Genomic DNA, 21,472 nt, shown 5'->3' on the forward strand with positions numbered 1-21,472 from the left:
TTACTTGAGTGAGCTTACCAACTGGTTGCCTTGGTGCCTTAGCTCCCACTTCAATTGCTGCTTCTGAGATTAGCCTAGTTACTGTTTCATTCATTACCTCTACGTTGTCTTCATCTTCCTGTTCTAAAGCTGCATATTTGCAAACACCAGCCTGAATTGGTCTGCTTTTACCCTCACTGCGTCTAGGTTGGCCTGCATCTTCCTGACTACTTTTATTCTTTCTCTCTTCAAATTTAGAGAAATCCTAGACCTGAGTAAACTATGGTCACTGCACTTTACCCTACCTAACCCTTCTACACCTTGCACTATGCTGGGATCGGCAGAGAGTATGAAATCCATTTCATTCCTTGTTTCTCCATTAGGGCTTTTCCAGGTCCACTTCCTGTTGCTGCGCTTCCTGAAAAAGGTATTCATTATTCGGAGCCTATTCCTTTCCGCGAATTCTTATATTTACATAAACATAAATAAAACCGAGCAAGTAGCCGGCCTATGTTTACCTACGTGTATGCATGGCTCGTAGTGCGTAAGCCGTGCAGTTGTGCTGCATTTTCTGCCGCTGAGATCACCGCACTGTTGTCAGTGATTAGGTTTTGACGTGACAACGGACGGAATGTACAGGTGGTTGCTCGGGTTTCATTTCGTCCCGCGCACCTTTGCCGAGAGCAGGAACTGTCCGTTCAACCGAGCGAAATATTTGCAAGCCGGTTCTGTGTTTTGGCATACCGATTTATTATTTAGCCGGAGTAAAACTCGTGTCGGAGTTAAGCCAAGTGAAATACCAGTGCAGAGCCATTGCGGCGCTTTCATCGTCACTTGGGCGAGTAGAAAACGTCATTCTGAAAATTTTCACACTGTGAAATTTGCCTTCCTTGTGAGTTTCTTTTTGCCAATCTTCTTTTTTTTACTTTCTGTATCTGCTAGAAATTTTTAAAATAATTTTTCAGTGCTATATAATGTGGAGCAACAATTGGTCACACATTCCCTAAATGACAAATTTACGTTTATGAGGAGTCCGCTGAATAATCCAATCACCTTCTCTCATTGCCGATATTGAAATACCCGAATCCTTGCAATATGACATAAAGAGACAGTCGAAGGAACAACTGTTCTTAAAGGGAAGAATAGCGGAGAAGTGATGGGTTAGTCATATATACCTTGCCTGGTTCTGTAATTAGCACTGAATATCTTTTTCGTAGCAGCAGCGTCCATAAACACTATAATATGTTGCTGCGCGAGTTGGTTTATGTCTAAGAGGTGCATATTGGTGCGACCAGAAAACAAAAGCTCAAGAAAGAAACTGGGATGGAACAGAGCGGGCCACATGCTCCTTCTTATTTCCTCATCCTTAACCTTTTAGTCTCTGAGAAACGTCTAGCTTGAGCGAGTGCCTTTGATTCCGTAGTGCTGTCCCTGCACGTCTCTCTCTCTCTCCTTCAATTCTAATTCCCTTTGTCTTTCCCCAGCGAAGGGTAGCGAACCGGAAACTTTACTGCTTAACATCCCTGCCTTTTCTTTTTTATCCCTCACTGTCCTTGTCTCCGTGGCACTATAATATTCACACTTACTCATTAAACAAATAACCGTAAGCAGTGAAACTTCCTTTTGAGCCCAGGTTATCGAGAGTTTGGAACATGACTGACTATGCAGACCAATGATTTCACGCATTCCGCAAAAACCATTAGCGTAAAGTATTTGACAGCCACTGTAGGCGTCTTAGCCGTCGTGAAGAGCACAGCTTGTGTTTTTTTTTTAAACTGATATTTTCATTTCGCTTGGCCCATTTATTCGCTTCATTTGCATCCGGCTTCATTCATATCCGTCTCAATATATGCCCCAAGCGTCAATGGCTTATATGGTACAGGCTCCACAGACAAGTGAAACCAAAGAAAGGTCGTGCGTCAACATGGAAGCTGCCGGAGTGGCGTCAGAGATGCGGCACTATCTGTTTGTCTATGGAACTCTGAAGAGTGGCGAGGTGAACCACAACATCTTGTGTGACACCAACAACGGTCGCTCTACGCTAGTTGGCCAGGCGAGGACGCTCAAGAAATGGCCGCTAGTTCTCGTATCCTCGTTTGAGCTACCTTGTCTGCTGCCTTGCGATGGTGTGGGCCACGTAAGTGCTTACAAAAACCTATTGCATATATATATATATATATATATATATATATATATATATATATATATATATACAGGGTGTTTCAGCGAACGCCTTTAAAAAATTATTAAAGTTTACCTGTGGCAGATAGCCCAATTCTAGTTAATGAGCCGGTCTACTCGAAGCGGCGGACATTACTTGCGCAAAAAATTGAAATGCATAATCGACTAATTAATAAAAATTCACTAATTAGGTTTTAACTAATTTCCTGATGGCCCATATTGTAATCTACAAATTGTAGCCCTGGAGTTCGCAAGACGGATTCATTTGGAACGAATTCTCGGGATGACACCAGTTCCGGGATATTAATTCCCGCTCTTTGCGGAGAAATGCATTGGCGTTCATTTAATTTTGTGCTTCAATGCATAAACCGACTTTTTGTTAAGAAACTAACTGGAACGCCAATGCATTTCTTTGCAAAGTTCGGGAATTATTATCTCGAAAGCGGTGTCATACCGGGAATTCGTTCCAAGTGGATCCGCCTTGCGAACTCCACCGCTGCAATTTGTAGATTACAATATGGGCCATCAGGTAATTAGTTAAAAACCTAATTACTGAATTTTTATTATACTCGATTATGCATTTCAATTTTTTTGCACAAGTAATGTCCGCCGCTTCGAGTAGACCAGCTGATTAACTAGAATTGGGCTATCTGCCACAGGCAACCTTAAATAAATTTTGAAAGTGTTCGCTGAAACACCCTGTATATCACTCCGTTGAAGGCCGCACCACTGGCCGAAACGTCAGTAAAATAATAGTATTTTTGTTGGTGTGAAACGTGTGAGCATTTCGTTCATACGGATTTCACCAGGTTCAGCGTAAACTGCTAAGTGACTATATATACATGTGGTCACAACATAAGAAGCCAAAACACAATTCCACAATTACCTTCGTGTCGTTGTTTGTTGACTTCTTATGTTCTGACTAATGAAAACCGGGCCCCATGGTTTCATTTGCGGTCGTTCACACGCACAAACACACACACACACACACACACACACACACACACACACATACATATATATATATATATATATATATATATATATATATATACATATGGGGTTTTTTTAGCTGCACCAAATTTTTTAAGATTAGAACAATATATATCTTGTTCACGTTATCTTTACCATTCGAGTGCACCGATTGGCGGCCTTAGATACACAGTAATTTTCGCACTTAGGTGCGTAATTAGCAAAGTTACGCAAATTAACTTTCTAATTATCAACAATGAGTGGCGACAGCAACTGAGTACTTTGGGGCTCGTCCTCGACACTACCTATCCCAACGATCAAATTTTCAATAGCGTAGATCATGTGAGAGCTAAGCGACCAATTAGTTCCCCATGGCAGGCTCCTTGAAACCGAAACTGGCCGCAAAAAGAGCGTCGTTGTCATCGATGTCGCCGCCTCCCTGCCTTTCGTCACGTCTCCGACGTCACCGCTGGTCCGGCCCACAAGCAGCTTGCGTTATCTCCTTGCTATCTGCGGCGTTTGCCGTCCACGCTACAGACTGATATGACGCCGTGCCTGTAGTATCTAAAAGCCCAAGGAGCGGGGTTCGCGCTACAGCGCACCGTGGCGCCCGACGGAATGACGAAGTAAATTTTGCGGCCAGCCGGCATTGAAGCGTTAGGCCAACGCCGCAAACAGCAAGGAGATAACGCAAGCTGCTCGTTGGGCCGGACCAGCGGCGACGTTGACGAAAGGCTGAGGGGCGGCGACATCGACGACACAGACGCTCTTTTTGCGGCCAGTTTCAGTTTCAAGCAGCCTGCCAAGGGGAACTAATTGTTCGCTTAGCTCCCACATAAACTCCGCTATTCAAAATTTGATCGTTGGGCTAGGTAGTGTTGAGGACGGGCCCCAAAGTACTAATTTGCTATAGACGCCTATTGTTGATAATTAGAAAGTTATTTAGCGTAACTTCGCTGGAGAGGTGGTCGCTCGGACGGCCAAGGCGGTCCGTGTTGGTGAAGTAACTTCGTTCGCCTCTCTGCCCGTGTAGTGCAGCATTACCGCGTAACTGCGAAACCTTATTTCGACACCGATTGCACCGGAAGGCAGCCCGGCGCCCATTCTGAGTCTTCCAAGATAATGTGACCACTTCGCCGGCGCAGGTTGGTTGGTCTGGGTTGAACCCCAGGTGCTCGCAGGTGCCCCAGTACTCCGATGACGACGCCGGACCTGGCCTAGGGCTGGGGCGCGGTGGACGAGCAGCGCTTGAAACAGGAGAGAGCCGAAGCGATAGCACGAACTTCTCCTCCGCAGCCTTGTCACACCATTCTGTGCATGGAAAGCATAATTTGCCCGCCACGCAGTCTTCGCAGACCCCTCGAGGCCCTCGCCTAACTCGTCACACAGCCAGCGCACTGACATTTCCGAAAGGCAAAAATGACGCTGCAACTCTACGTCGGTCATGTAGGTGAACGGGCCCAGATGGTCACATTGACGCCTACTGCCGCTGAATGCAATGACACAGGCTGCTGCTGCCGCCGCCATGTTCACGAGTTCATTTCGAGGGGGGTTTCACGATGTACGAGTTTGGCACGAGTTCGCATCTCAATCAAAACCATAGGTCATGCCCCGTGCGAGGCTTGTAACTGTTGCGCGCGGCCACCACGGTTGGGCCACGCTCAACTTATTTTTCGGCAACAGCGACGTGGTACGGAACTGAGAGGCATTAACAATATTGACCGGCGAAATAAAACACGCACAACGCACTGTCATCGGTGATGTAGTCAGCACCACTATATACAAAAAAAAAAAGCGTCCACTTTCGCTGGCTCATGCATATATCTTCTTGGGCTGTGATGGCCCCACAACACGGTTCATTGCCTGCATTGCGGCGACGTAGCGCACAGCAAATAATTATCGGCACGTCACTATAGCTACTTGCAAGGCGTCGATGCGCCGTGGTGGACGACGATCCTGAGCAGTGCGTAATGTTTTCCAACGAGAACGTATCGCAGCTGTCATTTGAGATGGCTGCTCTATCAATGATGCAGTGTCGCAAACATGGTCAGCGGTCAGCGAAAACACACGCAGTGTGATGGCATTTCTTCAACACAAGCACGGCACACTAAACAATTGCAACACCTTCCTGCATTCGAAGTCTAATTTCCTAACTGCATGCACACAAGAGACCTCACCCGACAAAATGCGATTGCTGCGCTGTCGTTACGATATCCATCTGCGATCGCTGTTAGCTCAGCAGCAGAGGCTATCAGCAAGCACATTGGAAAGAACAACACACTCAAATTCTGCGTAGTACATGCGCACGGAGGCACCTTCACTGGGCAAGCGGTGACAAGCGATGAATTGTGTCGCTGGACAGCACGATCTTCTTCGCAATGCATCGCGGAGCCTTCACACACGCAGATAAACTGGTGCATTTTCGCTGTGCTGCGTCACTACGGACCCTAGAATACCACACAGCAATTTTGCAGTGACAGCCGTTGCTCTCGTCTCTATGGCTAGAGTGTCGTTTCAGTTGGTAAAGTGGCGGCCTGAATAGCCGCCTCAGTGAAAGCACCTGCGGTGAACAGCCATCCCGCAGCACGGCGTTGCCATTCCCCTAACATATAGACAGGGAATGAACAGATCATTCTCATGACTGCCTTTATGCGTCATTATCGCATCGACTTTATCGAGAATAGCACTGCAGCGCCCCTGGTGACTGCTCATCGTATGAACTCCCTCGTGCGTGCGACCCTCTAGAATGTATCCGCTTGTAAGCTTTCACCTCACTGTCGCCACTCGCGGCAAAAAAAAAAGTGCAAAATTTAATAATCCACTCGATGTCCGTTTGTCATCACAAATTTATAGTATTCAAAACGAAAAACCGATACTTTAGGAAATAAAATGTTCGTTTTTTTTTGCTGTTGTATTTCAACGTATTCGATTGAGGGAAAGTGTAGTTGCAAGAATGCACCGCATGTGCCCTGTTCGCATTCGACGGAGGATAGAAAGATAATGCTCGAAAGAGCAGGCACGCCCTTGACGCGCCCGAGAAAGGCGCGGCAACGGCTGACGGCAAGTGTGCAGATAGACAGCGGGTCGGTGACGGTATTGCTAAATTGCGATAATACGTTGATACCAATACACGGCACTGGCGCGTTTCTTTTTTTGACATTTCTTTTTGCCTGCTGTTATTGCACGTTCCTTGCTATCTACGTTCACTGACTGTCATCGAGCAAACTCGGGTAAAACTCGTGCGAACGAGAAACTCGGCGCATCCTGCACAGCACCCCTGTTCTCGTGTTTTCCTGTATTCGGTTCTGCTTTGTCACCATCCTATTATATGTGCAGGAGGTGTGCGGTGAGGTGTACCAAGTGGATGACCGGATGTTGGCCGTCCTCGACCGCCTCGAGTCGCATCCCGACATCTACGTTAGGTCGCTGGAAGACGTCGGGTTGCTTTCGCAGGCCGGCGGCGAGCTCAAAGCGTGGATCTACTTCGTGCGCAAATTTGAGCGAGAACTGCTGTCGCTTCCTTACGTGGTTAACTACACCGGAAAACCAGGAATCGAGTGGCCAGACTATATCGGCGACAATGAGCAAACAGGACGCTTCCTAGACGCCACATACACATCGTCACAAACGGGGACGGCAACTAAGGTTAGCTCTCACAATAGCTTTAAACATTCTGGAGAAAACCTATACCAACGCCTTTTTTAGGAGTAGGAGGAAGATGTTTGCTGCAGGCGGATCAAGCCTTGTCCATCTGGTATGGGTGCCAGGGCACGTGGGGCTCACTTTAAACGAATCTGCAGACACACTAGCAGCGGCATCTCTTAACCCGGTACTGAGGTTCCTAAGACCTTCGGCATACGTCACTTCTGCGAGATTTAAAAAAGATTTCTGTCCAAGAAGAACATGCCAAATCATGTGTACTCAATAACACCGATTTTCAGCACCTTAGGTTTCCTCGGCACAGCAGATGGTGTTCAACAAGAAAATTTGAAGTGTCGTTTACTACAATGCGTTGCCGAATACCAAGGCTTAATTTCCATTCCCATAGGTCTGGTTTGGCGCCTTAATTCCCCTCAATGCTTTTCTTGCAATGAACCCGAAACTATGGATCATTTCTTTATAGAGTGTCGTAGGTTCACCATGCATAGAAAACGACTTCTAGAATAAACGACCTCCGCCAACTTGGATTGCGCATTACGCTACCTATCATTCTATCTCTGGGGGTGTCGGCACTAGGACACTGTAATAGGAACGTATGTGATGCCATATTTAATTTTGTAATGGAAACAAGGAGACTGCCATGCTAATTTTTTTCACAAGACAACAAAAACTTTTGCTTCAAATTTTAAGATGCTATAGCATGAAAATTAATATTAACGATTAGAATTCATTATCTCATTCTTAAGTAAGAAAATCCCATTTAAGTATCCTTCATTTTTCTTCCTACTGCCGCCCGATTCATGGCCAATCCCCCGTAGTGGGTTGTGCTATTTCTATAGGCACCAAACCAAACCAAACCAAACCAAACTAAAGCTGAATCGCCGGTATCGAGCAGGTATCGACGCAGCAGCAGCGCGCTTGCCCGAGAGTATGCTTGCCCGAGATCACCTAGCCCTGACCCAGTCTACTTCCAGGTTTGCTGTCAAGTAGCCGGCGGTTATTCTCTTACATTATTTTTTTATTTCACTTTTTTAAATGAAAGTCGTGGTTCATTTTGAGTTGATGTCTGTCTCATCTCCAGGCAAGAGGTCCTCCCTCTGGTCTGCTTCCATTCCTCCTTAGGATATACCGGTGAAGCTGTTTCTTCGAAGCGGGGCCAGCAACGTTCCTGTGGCTTTGGTACCCACGAATGGGGGGATGATCCGTATGAAGAATCTGAAAGCCATTCAAACAGAACTTTGGGTGGTCTCCACTCACTTCCAGCAAATCACAGAGGTTCGACAGTTTGGACGAGGGGGGATCCTCTGCTCGTTGCCGGACCAGGCTTGTGTGCAAGATCTGCTAAAATGCACTAATTTCGCTTCGCACCCGGTGAGCTGTTTCATCCCACCTCACTGAGCTTGCTGCAAAGGCCTAGTCCGCGGTGTAATTTAAGTCTAAGTCCAGCCGAAATCTTAGACATTTTTTCTCCGGTAGGGGTTGTATCTGTCTACCGATGCAGAAGGGTAGTCGACAACACGAAAGTCCCTACTGAAACAGTTATCGCAACGTTTGCAGGGACAGCTCGCCCATCAGAGATTAAGGCCTGGCCATTGATTTAGAGGGTTGAACCCCTAGCTCCACGAGCTCTACAGTGCCTCAAGTGTTGGCGTTTCGGACATAGCACTAACGGTTGCTGATCAACCACTCTATGCCGTAAATGTGGGGATGAGCATGGTGACAACAATTGCAGATCTGCAAGATGAATCAAGCTGTTTGTGCAATGGAAGTCATGCCGCAGACGATTCTAACTGCCCCGCAAGCTCAAAGGAGTTTCAAGTGGTTGAAATAATAGAAAGGAGACGTGGCTCACGTCGTGAAGCTCTTGCTGAAATTCAGAGCAGAACACAGGGATATGCTGGAGTTACAGCCCGCCACTCACTCAGTATGGACCCATCTTTTTCCCAGACGTTCACAAACGTAATAGAGAAAGCTGTTGAAAAAGCAATAGAAAAGCTTATAGGAAATCTGACAAACTCATTGGTGCAAGTACTGTCTACGCAATTCTCAGAGATATCTCAGGTTATAAGGTTATAACAAAATGTAGTGTCCAAAATCAGATCTCCACTCTTTCTCAGTCTCCTAAATCACAATTGCCGAAATCGCTCCCCTCCGCGAGCACAAATCTTGCGCGAGCTTCAAGTTCACAACAATTTGATCAAGAAGTTCACTGGGAATCAGAGTCGCTAGGCAATCATGATGTAGACATGGACCCTCGGACTCATAAACGCGCCAGATCTCTTAATAACAAACGGCCTAATTCTCATACTAACTCAAAAACAAAAAAGTGTGCCAAAAATTCCCTTAACAGGACATACTTTCTGAAAGAGAGCATTTTGGAGCAAGCAGTGGCTGCTGCTCAGCTTTCGTCAACATAGGGTGCCTTAGGGTACTCCACTGGAATTGCCGGTCAATACTTTCTGCTACTACTATTTATTATATCTAATTTCCCAACATACTCCCGATATTATACTGTTGCAAGACACTTGGTTGACAGCTGGTCAAGATTTTCATTTAAGAAACTACCGTTGCTTTCGATTGGAAAGGCCTTCCCGAGGTGGAGGGTTGGCTTCGTTCATTTCATCTAAAATTTGTCATGGAGCAAAAATTTCACATCGGACTACGTCTCCTGAATGCGAAATTCTAGTATTAGAGATAACACATACGGGCTGCGCACCGCTATCTGTAGTTAATACCTGCTTCCCTGCTGGGATACAAGATGTCCGTACACTTGAGGTCACCTTGGCCTCAAAAACAACACGTTGTTCACGGGTGATTCCAATTCACGTCATGTGGCATGGGGCTTCCGCACTGATGCACCCTGGAAACGTTTATGGGATTGGGCTTCTTCGAACAATTTTACTTGCTTAAATACTAAAGTTGCAGCTTTTTGTTTGGTGTCAGTCGTGCTCTGTATTAGACGTATCATTTGCTAGCTCAAGTTTATCATCCTCATCTTGGGCTGTCGTTGATGACGCCACAACTAGTGATCACCGTCCTATACTGATGGATACTGTCTGTCCCTTAATTTCTTAGGTAATGAAGTATATGTATTTGTGGACTATTCAAAATTTAAGAAAACGTTACAGTCCACGTTAGCATCTTTGATAGGTATGGAGAGAGATACTAAAGCTAAGTGCCTTTGCGCTGTTTAGAAGGGTACTCTAAAGAAATCTGAGTTTGCAATATCGAAAGCAAAAGGTAGTTCTGGCTGCCCCTAGGGGAACCCTGACTGTGCACGAGATTATAGACACCGAAAGGCTGCGTGGAAGGAACTTCTTCTTAACCAATGCCCTACAAATTGGAATAACTATACGTATGGGGCAGCTATATTTAAGCGAACAATTTAATTAGCAAAAGGTATTTATGATTAAAAACGATATAATTTTCTGTCGAAGAGTTGCAACAAAAAAGCGCTTTTTAGGTTTCTTCGTTTTCGCAAGGCTAAACCAACGCCAGTAAATATTGATTCAGTAATCCTATCGGCCAAAGAATTATCAGAATCATCGGAAAAAATTGCCAGAGGATTAGAAAACGGTTTTACAGCTCACTTACAATTGAACTTTGTCAACACTGCATCCGAGAACAGTTTTATCAATGTGACGATTGAAGAGCTTTTTCACGTTGTAAGACTGCTACCTGCCTCAGCTCCAGGTCCAGATGGCATAACAATAAGCATGCTAAAAATATTATTTGACGTGTTTCCACAGGACCTACTTAATATCATCAACTACTTCCTAAAGAACAGTTGGATTCCTCCAGATTGGAGGCTTGCTAAGATTCTACTCCTGCTTAAGAAACAAGGAGCGGGATTACATATGGACAACATAAGGCCCATTGCATTAACATATAACATAATGAAACTAATAGAAAGAGTGTTATACATCCGTATAATGAGGTTCTTAACTACTAACACATTACTGAGCTCAGGTCAGATCGGATTTAGACCGCGGGGCTCGATTTGGTTCGCGCACATTGACCTGCAGAGTCATATTAATCTTGCTCGCCACAGGCTACAGTTTGCAGCACTAACGGCTCTTGATATACCTCAGGCATATGACAGTGTAGAGCATATCATTCTCCTCAATATCCTAAAGAGCATGAATTTTTATCCATATATAACAAATTGGATTTATGAATTCCTAAGATGTAGAAAATTCTATTGCTCACAAGGCGGTGTTTCGACGTCAAAATATAATCAGTCCAGGGGAGTTCCACAGGGTTCCTTTCTTTCTCCCATTTTGTTTATCATTCTAATGAGCTCAATTCCACTGTGTGATGATGTACAAGTGTATGTTTACGCAGATGACGTTGCATTCTTTGCGTCAGCGAGTGACATTCACTCTCCTCAAAGAATATTACGATCATATTTAGCAATAGTTGAAGATTGGCGTGATGATATTCGTATGACATTAAATGTTAGCAAGAGTGGCTTGTTTGTATTTCCCTTAAATCTACCGGTTAGTGTCTCCCTCCAATACCGTCAAGAAATAATCCCTCAGCGTGACTTTATTAAGTATCTAGGCGTTATATACGAAAAAAAATGGCCGCGTATCTGCGTGCTTCGCTGCAAATGTCGTCGAAAGAGGATATCTTCTGCCGGCCGTACTACATGAGTGCTGGTCTGATCCGCGGCCACCCGTGATGCTGTTCTCGTACCATTTCCGTCCTGCCATGATAAATGCAATGGAGGTTTGTTTGAACAGATTTCATTTTACCGCATTATCACTGCTGGCATGCCATGTGTTCGTACCTCCACGATATGTCAGCAATGTTTCGGTCGCGTGTGGTATACTGTATAGCATGATAGTTTGCAAAGAAGAACTATTTGTGAGACATGAATGTATTTTATTGCGTGGAAGGGTCAATGGCTGTGCGCATGTACTACTGGTGCGCCGAAGTAGACGCCTTCCCGTCTTCGGTGACGCCAGGGTGTGAGGCACGATCACGTTCCACAGTGGCACTGGTACCACTGGCACACTTTCTCGTGGTCTTTCTTTGCCACACTTTCCACACTTTCTCGCGGTTTTGGCCTCGCGGTCTTTGGTGGTTCTCGCGGCATGCGCTTCTGGCGTTTCCTTTGTCTCACGGTGGGCTCGCTTGGCTTCACGGTCTTTTCCACGCCTTTGGGCGCCATCTTCTGGATTTTCTGTTTCCCGGCGTTTCCGTTGTGCCTGGCGGCCCTTGATTACCCGTTCGGCACGAGCTTCGGGCGTCTCTTCTGCCGCCGGGTACGCTCGCTTAGCCTCTCGGTTGCTGACGATTCGCGCGTCGCGCACCTGGTCTGTGTCCTGTTCCCTCCGGGTGCGCCTCGACTCACGATCTTGCGCTAGCCGCTCGGCTCGTTGCTCGGACGTTTCCTGGGCACGCTTGAGACGACGAGCGTCGGCACGCCGGCGCTTCTCTGCTGCAATTTGGTCGTCGGTCTTTTCCCTGCGTTGTCTGGGCATGTCTTGTAGAGTGGGTTGTATTTCATCAAGCGGCCATTTATGTTTTGCCCTGCCTCAGACAGCGCTTCCTTTATGTTGAATCGGCCGCATCTGGCTGGCATTGATAAAATTGAGGAGGCGGAATCGGCCGCATCTGGCTGGCATTGATAAAATTGAGGAGGCGCTGCGTGAGACATAGACGCCATCTGGCAATACATCGGGAAACATGAGCTTGTGCAGAGGGTGTCCTTCCTCCATGGCAGAGGGCGCTCGTCGGCGCGCAGTCGCGGAAACACGAGCTTGTGCAGAGGGTTCCCTCCCTTCGTGGCAGACGTCGTTCGTCGGCGCGCATAGCATGGCATTTTCAGCGCAGCTTAAGAAACTAGGGTCTTTAGAGTTACGTATCTATGTATTTTCTATTAAAGGAACACACCTCCTAATACTTACCTAGTGATGTTGCGCCTCAGATATGCGTAATATTTACTTTTTGATCGATAACGTTCACAAGTATGAACAGCCGTACCAGTTTAAGTAGTGTGGGCGGTAAGCAAGTGGTCCAACTTTGGCCGGGTGGCTGAATCAGTTGACAGACAGACAGACAGACAGACAGACAGACAGACAGACAGACAGACAGACAGACAGACCGACAGACCGACCGACCGACCGACCGACCGACCGACCGACCGACCGACCGACCGACCGACCGACCGACCGACCGACCGACCGACCGACCGACCAAATTCTCAGCGTTTAAGTTCCCCAAGAAAGACTATCGTCTTTAAAAGCTTAGTTGGCGCAACCACATCGAACATGTTACGTCTAAGGCAGCGCGCGCTGTTCGCATGATTCGAAAACTCGGTCACTGCCGCTCTGGGCGCACAGACTCACTATAATTTATTGTATGTATGTTCGACCCATATTGGAATTTGAGTGTGTTTTATTCTATGGTGATCCAGCATACAAGATCAACCCCCTCGTTCTTCTAGAGCGAGAGGCCATCCGGGTTTTTGTTGCTAATTTGTTGCTAATAATGTGTTATATCAAGAAGCCCGATTACCCACACTCGTTAGCAGATTCCTCACCCTTGCAGTAAAAACATACTTAAACATCTACGCATCTTTATTGAGATGATCGCAGCATGTATTTATTAAGGAAAGATCTGCGTTCTTTGAAGAAACATGGTCCCGTCTATACAATCGGCAGGTTCTTTTTGTGCAAACTCAACTACAACCATTAAAGGTTCAGATACGCGAGATCATTCCCCTAAAAAAACCCGTGAATGCTATTAAAATTGAATTTGATGACATATTTCCTTCCAATGCTTAACTTCTGCCAACTAAATATCTAAGAGGATTACTGCAAGATCATTTAGCACAAATGAAAATCAATACTATAATAGCGACGGATGCATCAGTGTGTGACGAGAAAGCGGGTGTAGGTATTTTTTCTGAGGCGCTATCCTGGTCTTATTCATTGCGACTGCCTGATTTTACACCTATATTTCGGGCAGAATTATTAGCAATTATATTAGCTCTTCGTAAACTTCCTAGAAATTCTTCGACAGCTGTTATATATTAACCGATTCGTTGTCAGTCTGCACAGCACTCACCTCATCCTCAGACAATACAGCTTTGAATGAACTAGAAAGATTAATCCATTCGACCTTACATCTGGCGCGCTTAATATGGGTACCAGGTCACCGTGGCTTGTTTTTAAATGAAATGGCTGACGCACTCGCACGTACATCCCTACATGGAGCAGTCATGCATGCTCTGCCGACTTCTGCTTATATCACCGCGGCTAGGTTTAGAAAACTATGTCTCTTAAATTACCCTGCAATACAGACATTCCAAATCACAGACTTAAAGCATGTGCTTTACCCTTGAGGTAATCAATGGTATCCCACACGTAAATTGGAAATCTCCATTACAAAATTACGATGCCGTATTCCACCCCTAAATTTTTATCTACACAGGTCTGGTCTGGCGATGTCCCCTCTATGTCATTTCTGCAAAGAAACTGAAACCATTGATCATCATTTATTAAAGTGCTGTCGATTCGCAATCGAGAGAAACAAATACTTTGAAATTTCGTTCCGAAAATTAGGCATCGCTATAAAAACTGAAAACATTCTTTCCTTCGGGGCATGTACACTGGGTTTTAGCCACAGGAATCTATGCAGGGCCGTATGCGAGTTCCTTGGTGACACAAGGAGAATAACTAGTTAACTTTCTAATATATTGTTTATTATTTTACAAAATTCCAATTTACATTAATTTACTGAATAAATATTTATTAAGTTCAAAAATTCCAATTAAACTGATTGAAATTTATTACCTTCTACCTTGCTCTCCTTCCAAAAAACACACGATTCCCTATACGATAAAATAAAATATGGCTCTAATATCAGTTAGTTTCATTGAATAATTTCAACTGTACCCTCACAATACCTTTTCCCTAAAGTTTTCTCCCTCCACCCCACCTGTTTAACCGCCGGCTTCTTGGCCAATCCCCCGTGGTGGTTATGCGCCATGGTATAGGAAGCAAGCAAGCAAGCAAATTGCCGGCGATTGCTGCCCTCCAGCGCCGACTTTCCGCACAGTTTAAGAAACCTTAAACCTGTAGGTACGTCCTTCAATGTGCGTCCTAATTCAAAGCGCTACGCGTGACGTCCACAGCGATATTGCCTAGTATGAAGATGATATATGTATAACGCCTGCCCTTTTTGTAGATATGTATAAGTCTTGTGACATCACTTTCAACTATTTGCCGAATAATATCTGACATACTCGAGGGTCTTTGACTCGCTGTAAACACGTGGAGTGGGACTTGTTAACTACTATTACCTCTAGACAGTTTGTGTTTGTGTGTTGAGTTGTGCGGTTCATTATCTGAAAGGCAACGCAATGGTCTATCGGAAGCTCCAGTAGTCGGCCACTTGGGACCCTTTACCGTGACCCAACGCACGATACTTGAGCGTCCCCAGTCCACCGTCGTCAAAATGCGGCTGACACAGTTCGGTGTCGAACCCGTGACCTTGTGTGCTCAGCAGAAGAACGACGTAGCCCTTGAGCAACCGCCGTATAGAGCGAAATTTATAAGGCATACACAGCAGTATGATACGCAAAAAGTAATGCAGTAACGTAATATTGGCAGTTAGAATGTTTTACTCATTTCTTCTTCATATTTGTACATAAAAAATGTGCTGGAACCAATGCATCTGGAACCCTGACGTGGGTTCCTGGACCTGCATTTTACAATTCTACATGACACAGAGCAATTCACGTTTATTAAACTTCAAAGCAGAGCGCACCAGCCATTTTCAGAACAATGTCGTAATAAATTGTTTCGTACACTGTAATTTGAATGTTAATTAAACACACTAAGCAAGTACCCGATTGCCGGAGAGAAATACAGTTTCAATGTACGTGCTTCATTTCGAGTATAAAATAGGGATACGAATGGAACTTACATAAAAAATTGTCTTTTCGCCAACCGCCTGTTAGATTTCTCACTTTCAATGTCGCTCACTTGGTGTTTGACAACCCATTGCCTGTCATCTCCTACTTTATTCCTACTAATGTAATTTCCTGCTTTATTCGTGACGTAATTAAGTTACTGGACAGGTAAGCACTTTTCTTACTTACAGTGTACTGGTTCGTGGATCCCGTCACGATATATGTGCTAGGCGTTTTCATCGTTTTAAGAAAACACTATGTTGAACAACGAAACCGTGGTCCATGATTTAATAGCGTCAGTTACTTCTTCTCAACATTGGCACACGCCGTCCAAGCACTGGTCAATGAATGAATGAACTTTTATTTCCCTATTTAAGAAAGGGAAGGGGCCGGGGTGGGGGGGGGGGAGAGGGAAGCCTGTGTGCTCCAGTCTCAGCACCTTCTGCTGCCAGATGTCCGCCTACCAGTCGTGGTATAGCCTCCGCTACCTGCTCAGCCCACCTCAGGACTCGGTCCTGCAGGGTGGGATCGGAGCAGATCCCACAGATCCTCGCTACTACTTAATGGTTTGAAGTTGCGGGGGGGGGGGGATATTTGATGGGGCATTTCCACATGATATGGGAGATATCTGCTGTCTGGACAGGGCAGAAGCGACACTTGGGTGTCGAGTATGTGTCGGGAAAGAATAAGTGCACAGCACGGGTCAAACTTTATATATATATATATATATATATATATATATATATATATATATATATTGTCATGAGGAGAAGCAGAGAGAGCCAGCACCCGTTCCTGGGCGGGCTGTTCTATATGCTTGCTTGCTTGCTTGCCTTTAAAAGTTCTCCTTCGTCCTTCTCTTCTCCCCTAGCTCCCCGGGAGCTTTCCGAGCGCGCGAGCCTTAGTTCACTTCGTCTTTACAGTCCGCCACGCTGCAAGTTTCCGGCACGCTTCCAACCAAGCAACTTGCCCAGGCAGTCAGGTCGGCGTTGGTGCGCTGTCCAGCGCGCAACCAGCGTCTCTGGCGGGAGGCACTGACTGCAGCGCGCTGGTCGCATGTCGAGCCGACGATTATCCCGTTGTAGATTTGCACGTACGGCAGAAGAATCTGGAGAATGAACGGCTGCTCTGTTCAGCTGTCGCGTGCGTCTTTTCCATGCTGCCGCTGACTGATCAAGTTTCGCCGATGTGCTATAGAATACTCTGAGCTGGTTGAAATACTTGCTCCTGCTACTGATTCCTCCTTACCCGAATGTGGAAAAAGGGTCTTCCACTTTGAAACCGATGGTTGCTTGCGCATATTTTTTTTTTTTTTGCATATCGCTTGCGGTCTCTTGTGATCGTCACTTTCGATGGTCTCTTGAGCGCCTTGAGTGTCTCTCTGTCAAGGCATCCCTGAGCATGACTCGCGCGTTTTTTGTGTACGGGCCGGTCTTCGATAGTGATAGCCTCAGGCGTGTTACTCGCCTTCGTTTCTATCAGCGAGGTCTCACTCAGCGCGGAGCGAACAGCCACGCATTCGGCCAATGACTGCGTTAAAATTCTAGCATCTGACATGTCCGGACGGTTCGGCATGCTAAGATCCGAGGACATATCGGGTTTCTGGAATGCTAGCTGCTCAAGTACTAAAGGAGTCGGTGCCTCCATGTGTTCCGGCATTGATGAATTGTGGAGCAGCAGCACAGACTGCTGTAGACGGAGTGTGGTCACGGTTTCTACCAGTGATGGTGTAGTGTCGGAGACCCGCGGTGGAAACAATGGCTTGCATCCACGGTCTACCACGTAGCAGACCTTGCCGGGTGCAGCTGGAGCGCCGAGATGGTGCAACTCCCGAGCTTCACTCCCGCAGCTTCAACTCCCGAGCTTCAACTCCCGCAGCACCTCCGCTGGCGTAGACTGCCAAGTTAAAGCCGCAGTGGCGGCTTGCTGCGTGGCCAGAGCTTGTGGTGGAGCCGGTGGTGTCGGTTGGTGATGCGCCGCCCGGTGGTGGGTCGACGCATGCAGGACTGGCGGTCGCCACGCGCTTCCCACCGTCTGGGTTGAAGCCGACGGCGACACCCGGTGAGCCGTCTGCTGTGTCGGGGCAGCCTGCGGACATTTCTTCCGGAGGGACGCAGGGCACACCTGCCGCAGCATCGAGGCTGTATCTCTCAGGAGCACCGTGGTTACTGGGCACGACTGGTGCGTCAAGTGGTGATCCTGAGGAGCTCCGACTGCAGAGCAGTGCTGGCCGGGCTCGTCGCAGGCATACGTGAGCGGACCGAAAGCAGCGATGAGACCTGTACTCCACTCGTGCCAGGACCACTGCTTGATGCCTTCGTAGTTTTCCCATGCCTTGGCGGTACCGCAGAGTCGTTTCGCTGCAACCGGCCATCTGGTGTGGGCGGGCCAGGCATGACGATCACACAAGGCATTGATGTTGCGAAGCCAAAGGATGACGTTGTCTTGGAAGCTACAAAACGTCGGTATTTCCACAAACGCCGGCTGCAGGGAAGCGTGGACGGCGTTCCCAGGCAGGACTCAACCGCTGACGCAGTAGCGCACCCAGGATCTCTGCCGGGGGGGGGGGGATGAAAATTTGCCAATACCATCTAAACAGCACTAATTTCGATTTCTTCACGGGATATTGTCAAAAAATGCGCTTTTTGCGAGTGTGCAGATGATTGCGCGTGTTACATCTTAGTTGTAGTACTCATATTGACGCGAAATAAGTTGGCGCGTGGTGACACTGGCCCCTTGAGGCGAGAACGACGAAGTTCGTGGTTGCGCGCGCGCTCTCCGAGGTCCAGCCATTATTAAAGGCTGACGTGTTTTTTGCCTATCTGTTACTGGTCAACCATTCTAGTTGTACTAGCTGGGTGACATTTCTGGTGGAAGTGCTGGGTACGGTCGATGTTAAGATCTCCGGAGCGCACCCCAGACCTAAGCCCGGCGAGTAGTTCGGCCGAGCTTACCCCTGTGCACGTACGTACCAGCCGACGTCTCCAAGGACTCCAGCCACAGCACGGTTTGCTACCCGAACGGAGTAGAATGACGAACCAACCACCTCCTGCCGCTACTGCAGCATCGCACGTGGTCGTCAATCAGATCCGGGTGCCGAATCATTTCCACGGGAGTGCTTCAGAGGACGCCGACGACTGGCTTGACCATTTTGACCGGGTCGCCAACGTCAACGACTGGACACACGAGCGTAAGCTTCGCTACGTGTACTTCGCTCTTGAAGATTCCGCTAAAATATGGTTTGAGAACCACGAGGCGACACTGACGTCATGGGAAGAATTTCGTCGGCAGTTCCTCAATGCCTTCGCCAGGGCGGACAGGAAGGAGAGGGCGGAGTTAGCAATGGAGTCGAGAATTCAAGGCCCGAATGAGCGAGTGACGGCGTACGTAGAAGACATGAATCGCCTCTTCAGACGTGCGGACCCCTCTATGACTGAAGCAAAGAAGGTGCGCCACCTAATGCGCGGCGTGAAAGAGGACATCTTTGCTGGCCTCATTCGAAATCCGCCGACGACAGTGGCAGAGTTCCACGACGAAGCCACCACCATGGAAAAGGCCCTTCAACAGCGGGCCAGGCAATACAACCGCGACGCCGTGATTTCAAGGGAGCTCTCGGCCGTTACCCTAGGCAACGACGTCGGCGCCTTGCGAGAACTCATCAGGGCTGTCATCAAGGAGGAACTGCAGAAGATGCAGACGACCGCTGCCTCTGTGGGACAACTTTCCATTGCGGAAATGGTGCGCGCCGAGGTCCGACAGGCCGTCCATGTGCCTGAACAGTACGAGGCACCACAGCAGAGAACGCGCCCTGAACTGAGTACGCCGAAGCAGTACGCCGTCCACCACCCTCAAGTGCGTATAGCATGGTGCACCCCGCTCAGCAATTGGACGTTAGCTTCAGGCCTCGCAGCACACCGCACATGGCCGAAGCAAGAACTAGGAAGAGCGACGTCTGGCGCACCGCTGACTACAAGCCCCTTTGTTACCATTGTGGCGAAGCCGGGCACATCTACAGAATGTGTCCGTATCGTCATGTGGGGCTCCGAGGGTTCGCCCCAAATGCACCTCGTCCACGACCTGGTGAGCGGCCGCCGGAAATAGAGAGTTTCGTCGCGAATCGTCGCAATGGTGATCAACGATGGCACGAGCCCCGTTCGTCGTCTCCTGCTCGTTACAGGTCACCATCACCAAGCCAAGCCTTCTCTCGCGGCGCTCTCAGACGCCGCTCGCCTAGCCCGGCGGCTCGGGAAAACTGAGTTCAGCGACCTCCGGAGGTGAGGCCGCTGACGACGACTGTGCGCAAGATCCTCCACTACGACCACAACGACGAAAACAGAACGACGCAGACGTACAGACGCAGTCAAACACCGTACGAGAGGTAATAACGTCGAACATTCCCGTCACCGTAGACGACGAAGAAATAACAGCGTTAATCGACACTGGAGCGGACACCTCAGTTATGAGCATGGACCTTGCCTGCAAGCTGAAGAAAGTTTCTACCGAGTGGACTGGGTCGCAGATTCGCACTGCAGGAGGCCATCTGCTAACCCCGGTAGGAAGATGCACAGCGCGAGTCAGCATTCGTGGATTTATGTACCTCGGAGATTTCGTTATCCTCCCAAGCTGTTCGAGGGACCTAATTCTGGGAATGGACTTTCTGCAGGCTAATGGAGCCGTCATAAACTTACAAAAGTCGCTGGTAACGTTTTCAACGGCGCAGGCCTTAGCAGGGAGCAGCACTGACGACACGTATGTCAACGCCTTGAGGATTGTCGACGAGAACATCACGGTGCCGCCAAGGAGCAGCGTATTGACCCTCGTAACCTGCGACGCATTCGACGACTATGAGGGTATTGCCGAGGCAAATATCCCGCTGTTGCTCGAAAGACACATCTGCATCGCCCGGGGCCTTGTTCGAATACAGAATAAGTGCTCGCAAGTTTTGTTGACAAACTTCAGCCATGAGTATCAGCACGTCCCTCAAGGTACAGCTGTGGCCTTTCTGAACGACATTGCTGACTTCTCCGATGTGGGCACGTTACAGGTGACTTCACCGGATGCAACAACTCACGCCAGCCTGAGTACCCGCGTCCACATCAATGCTGACTTAGCAGATGCACAGAAGGATCAGCTACTGGACCTAGTGACAGAATTCTCTGGCTGTTTTTCCACACAATCTAAAGTCCAGCGCACCTCCATTACGCAACACCGGATAGTTACAGAGGAGTCGGCGCGGCCTGTTCGTCAGCACCCGTACCGCGTGTCACCTATGGAGCGGGAGGCGATTAAGCGTCAAGTTGAAAAAATGCTCAATGATGACGTCATCCAGCCGTCGACAAGTCCGTGGGCGTCGCCTGTCGTACTCGTAAAAAAGAAAGACAACACGCTCCGCTTCTGCGTTGACTACAGACGGCTTAACCGAGTCACCAAACGCGACGTTTACCCCCTGCCACGGATCGATGACGCTTTGGACCGTCTGCGTCATGCTGAGTTCTTTACTTCGTTAGACCTAAAGTCAGGGTACTGGCAAATCGAAGTGGACGAGCGTGACCGTGAAAAAACCGCCTTCGTGACTCCCGACGGGCTATACGAATTTAAAGTCCTGCCTTTCGGTCTCTGTTCCGCTCCTGCTACGTTTCAACGAATGATGGACACTGTACTCGTCGGACTAAAGTGGCAGACGTGTCTAGTGTACCTAGACGATGTTGTTGTGTTTTCCAGCACGTTCGATGAACATCTCACCCGACTACGAAG

General features: G+C 47.8%; 1 protein-coding gene across 1 annotated transcript; it reads left to right on the forward strand.

The window, feature by feature from the left end:
* Positions 1-645: 645 nt before the first annotated feature.
* LOC119448804 (putative gamma-glutamylcyclotransferase CG2811) lies at positions 646-16,290 on the forward strand. Its single transcript, XM_037712019.2, has 4 exons — positions 646-871; positions 1,862-2,116; positions 6,469-6,777; positions 16,171-16,290. Exons 2-4 carry the CDS (start codon positions 1,904-1,906, stop codon positions 16,288-16,290), a joined length of 642 nt encoding a protein of 213 aa, XP_037567947.1. The 5' UTR covers positions 646-871; positions 1,862-1,903.
* The last annotated feature ends 5,182 nt before the right edge of the window (positions 16,291-21,472 follow it).

This window comes from Dermacentor silvarum, chromosome 4 (genome assembly GCF_013339745.2).
Source record: "Dermacentor silvarum isolate Dsil-2018 chromosome 4, BIME_Dsil_1.4, whole genome shotgun sequence".
NCBI classification, from domain to species: Eukaryota; Metazoa; Arthropoda; class Arachnida; order Ixodida; family Ixodidae; genus Dermacentor; species Dermacentor silvarum.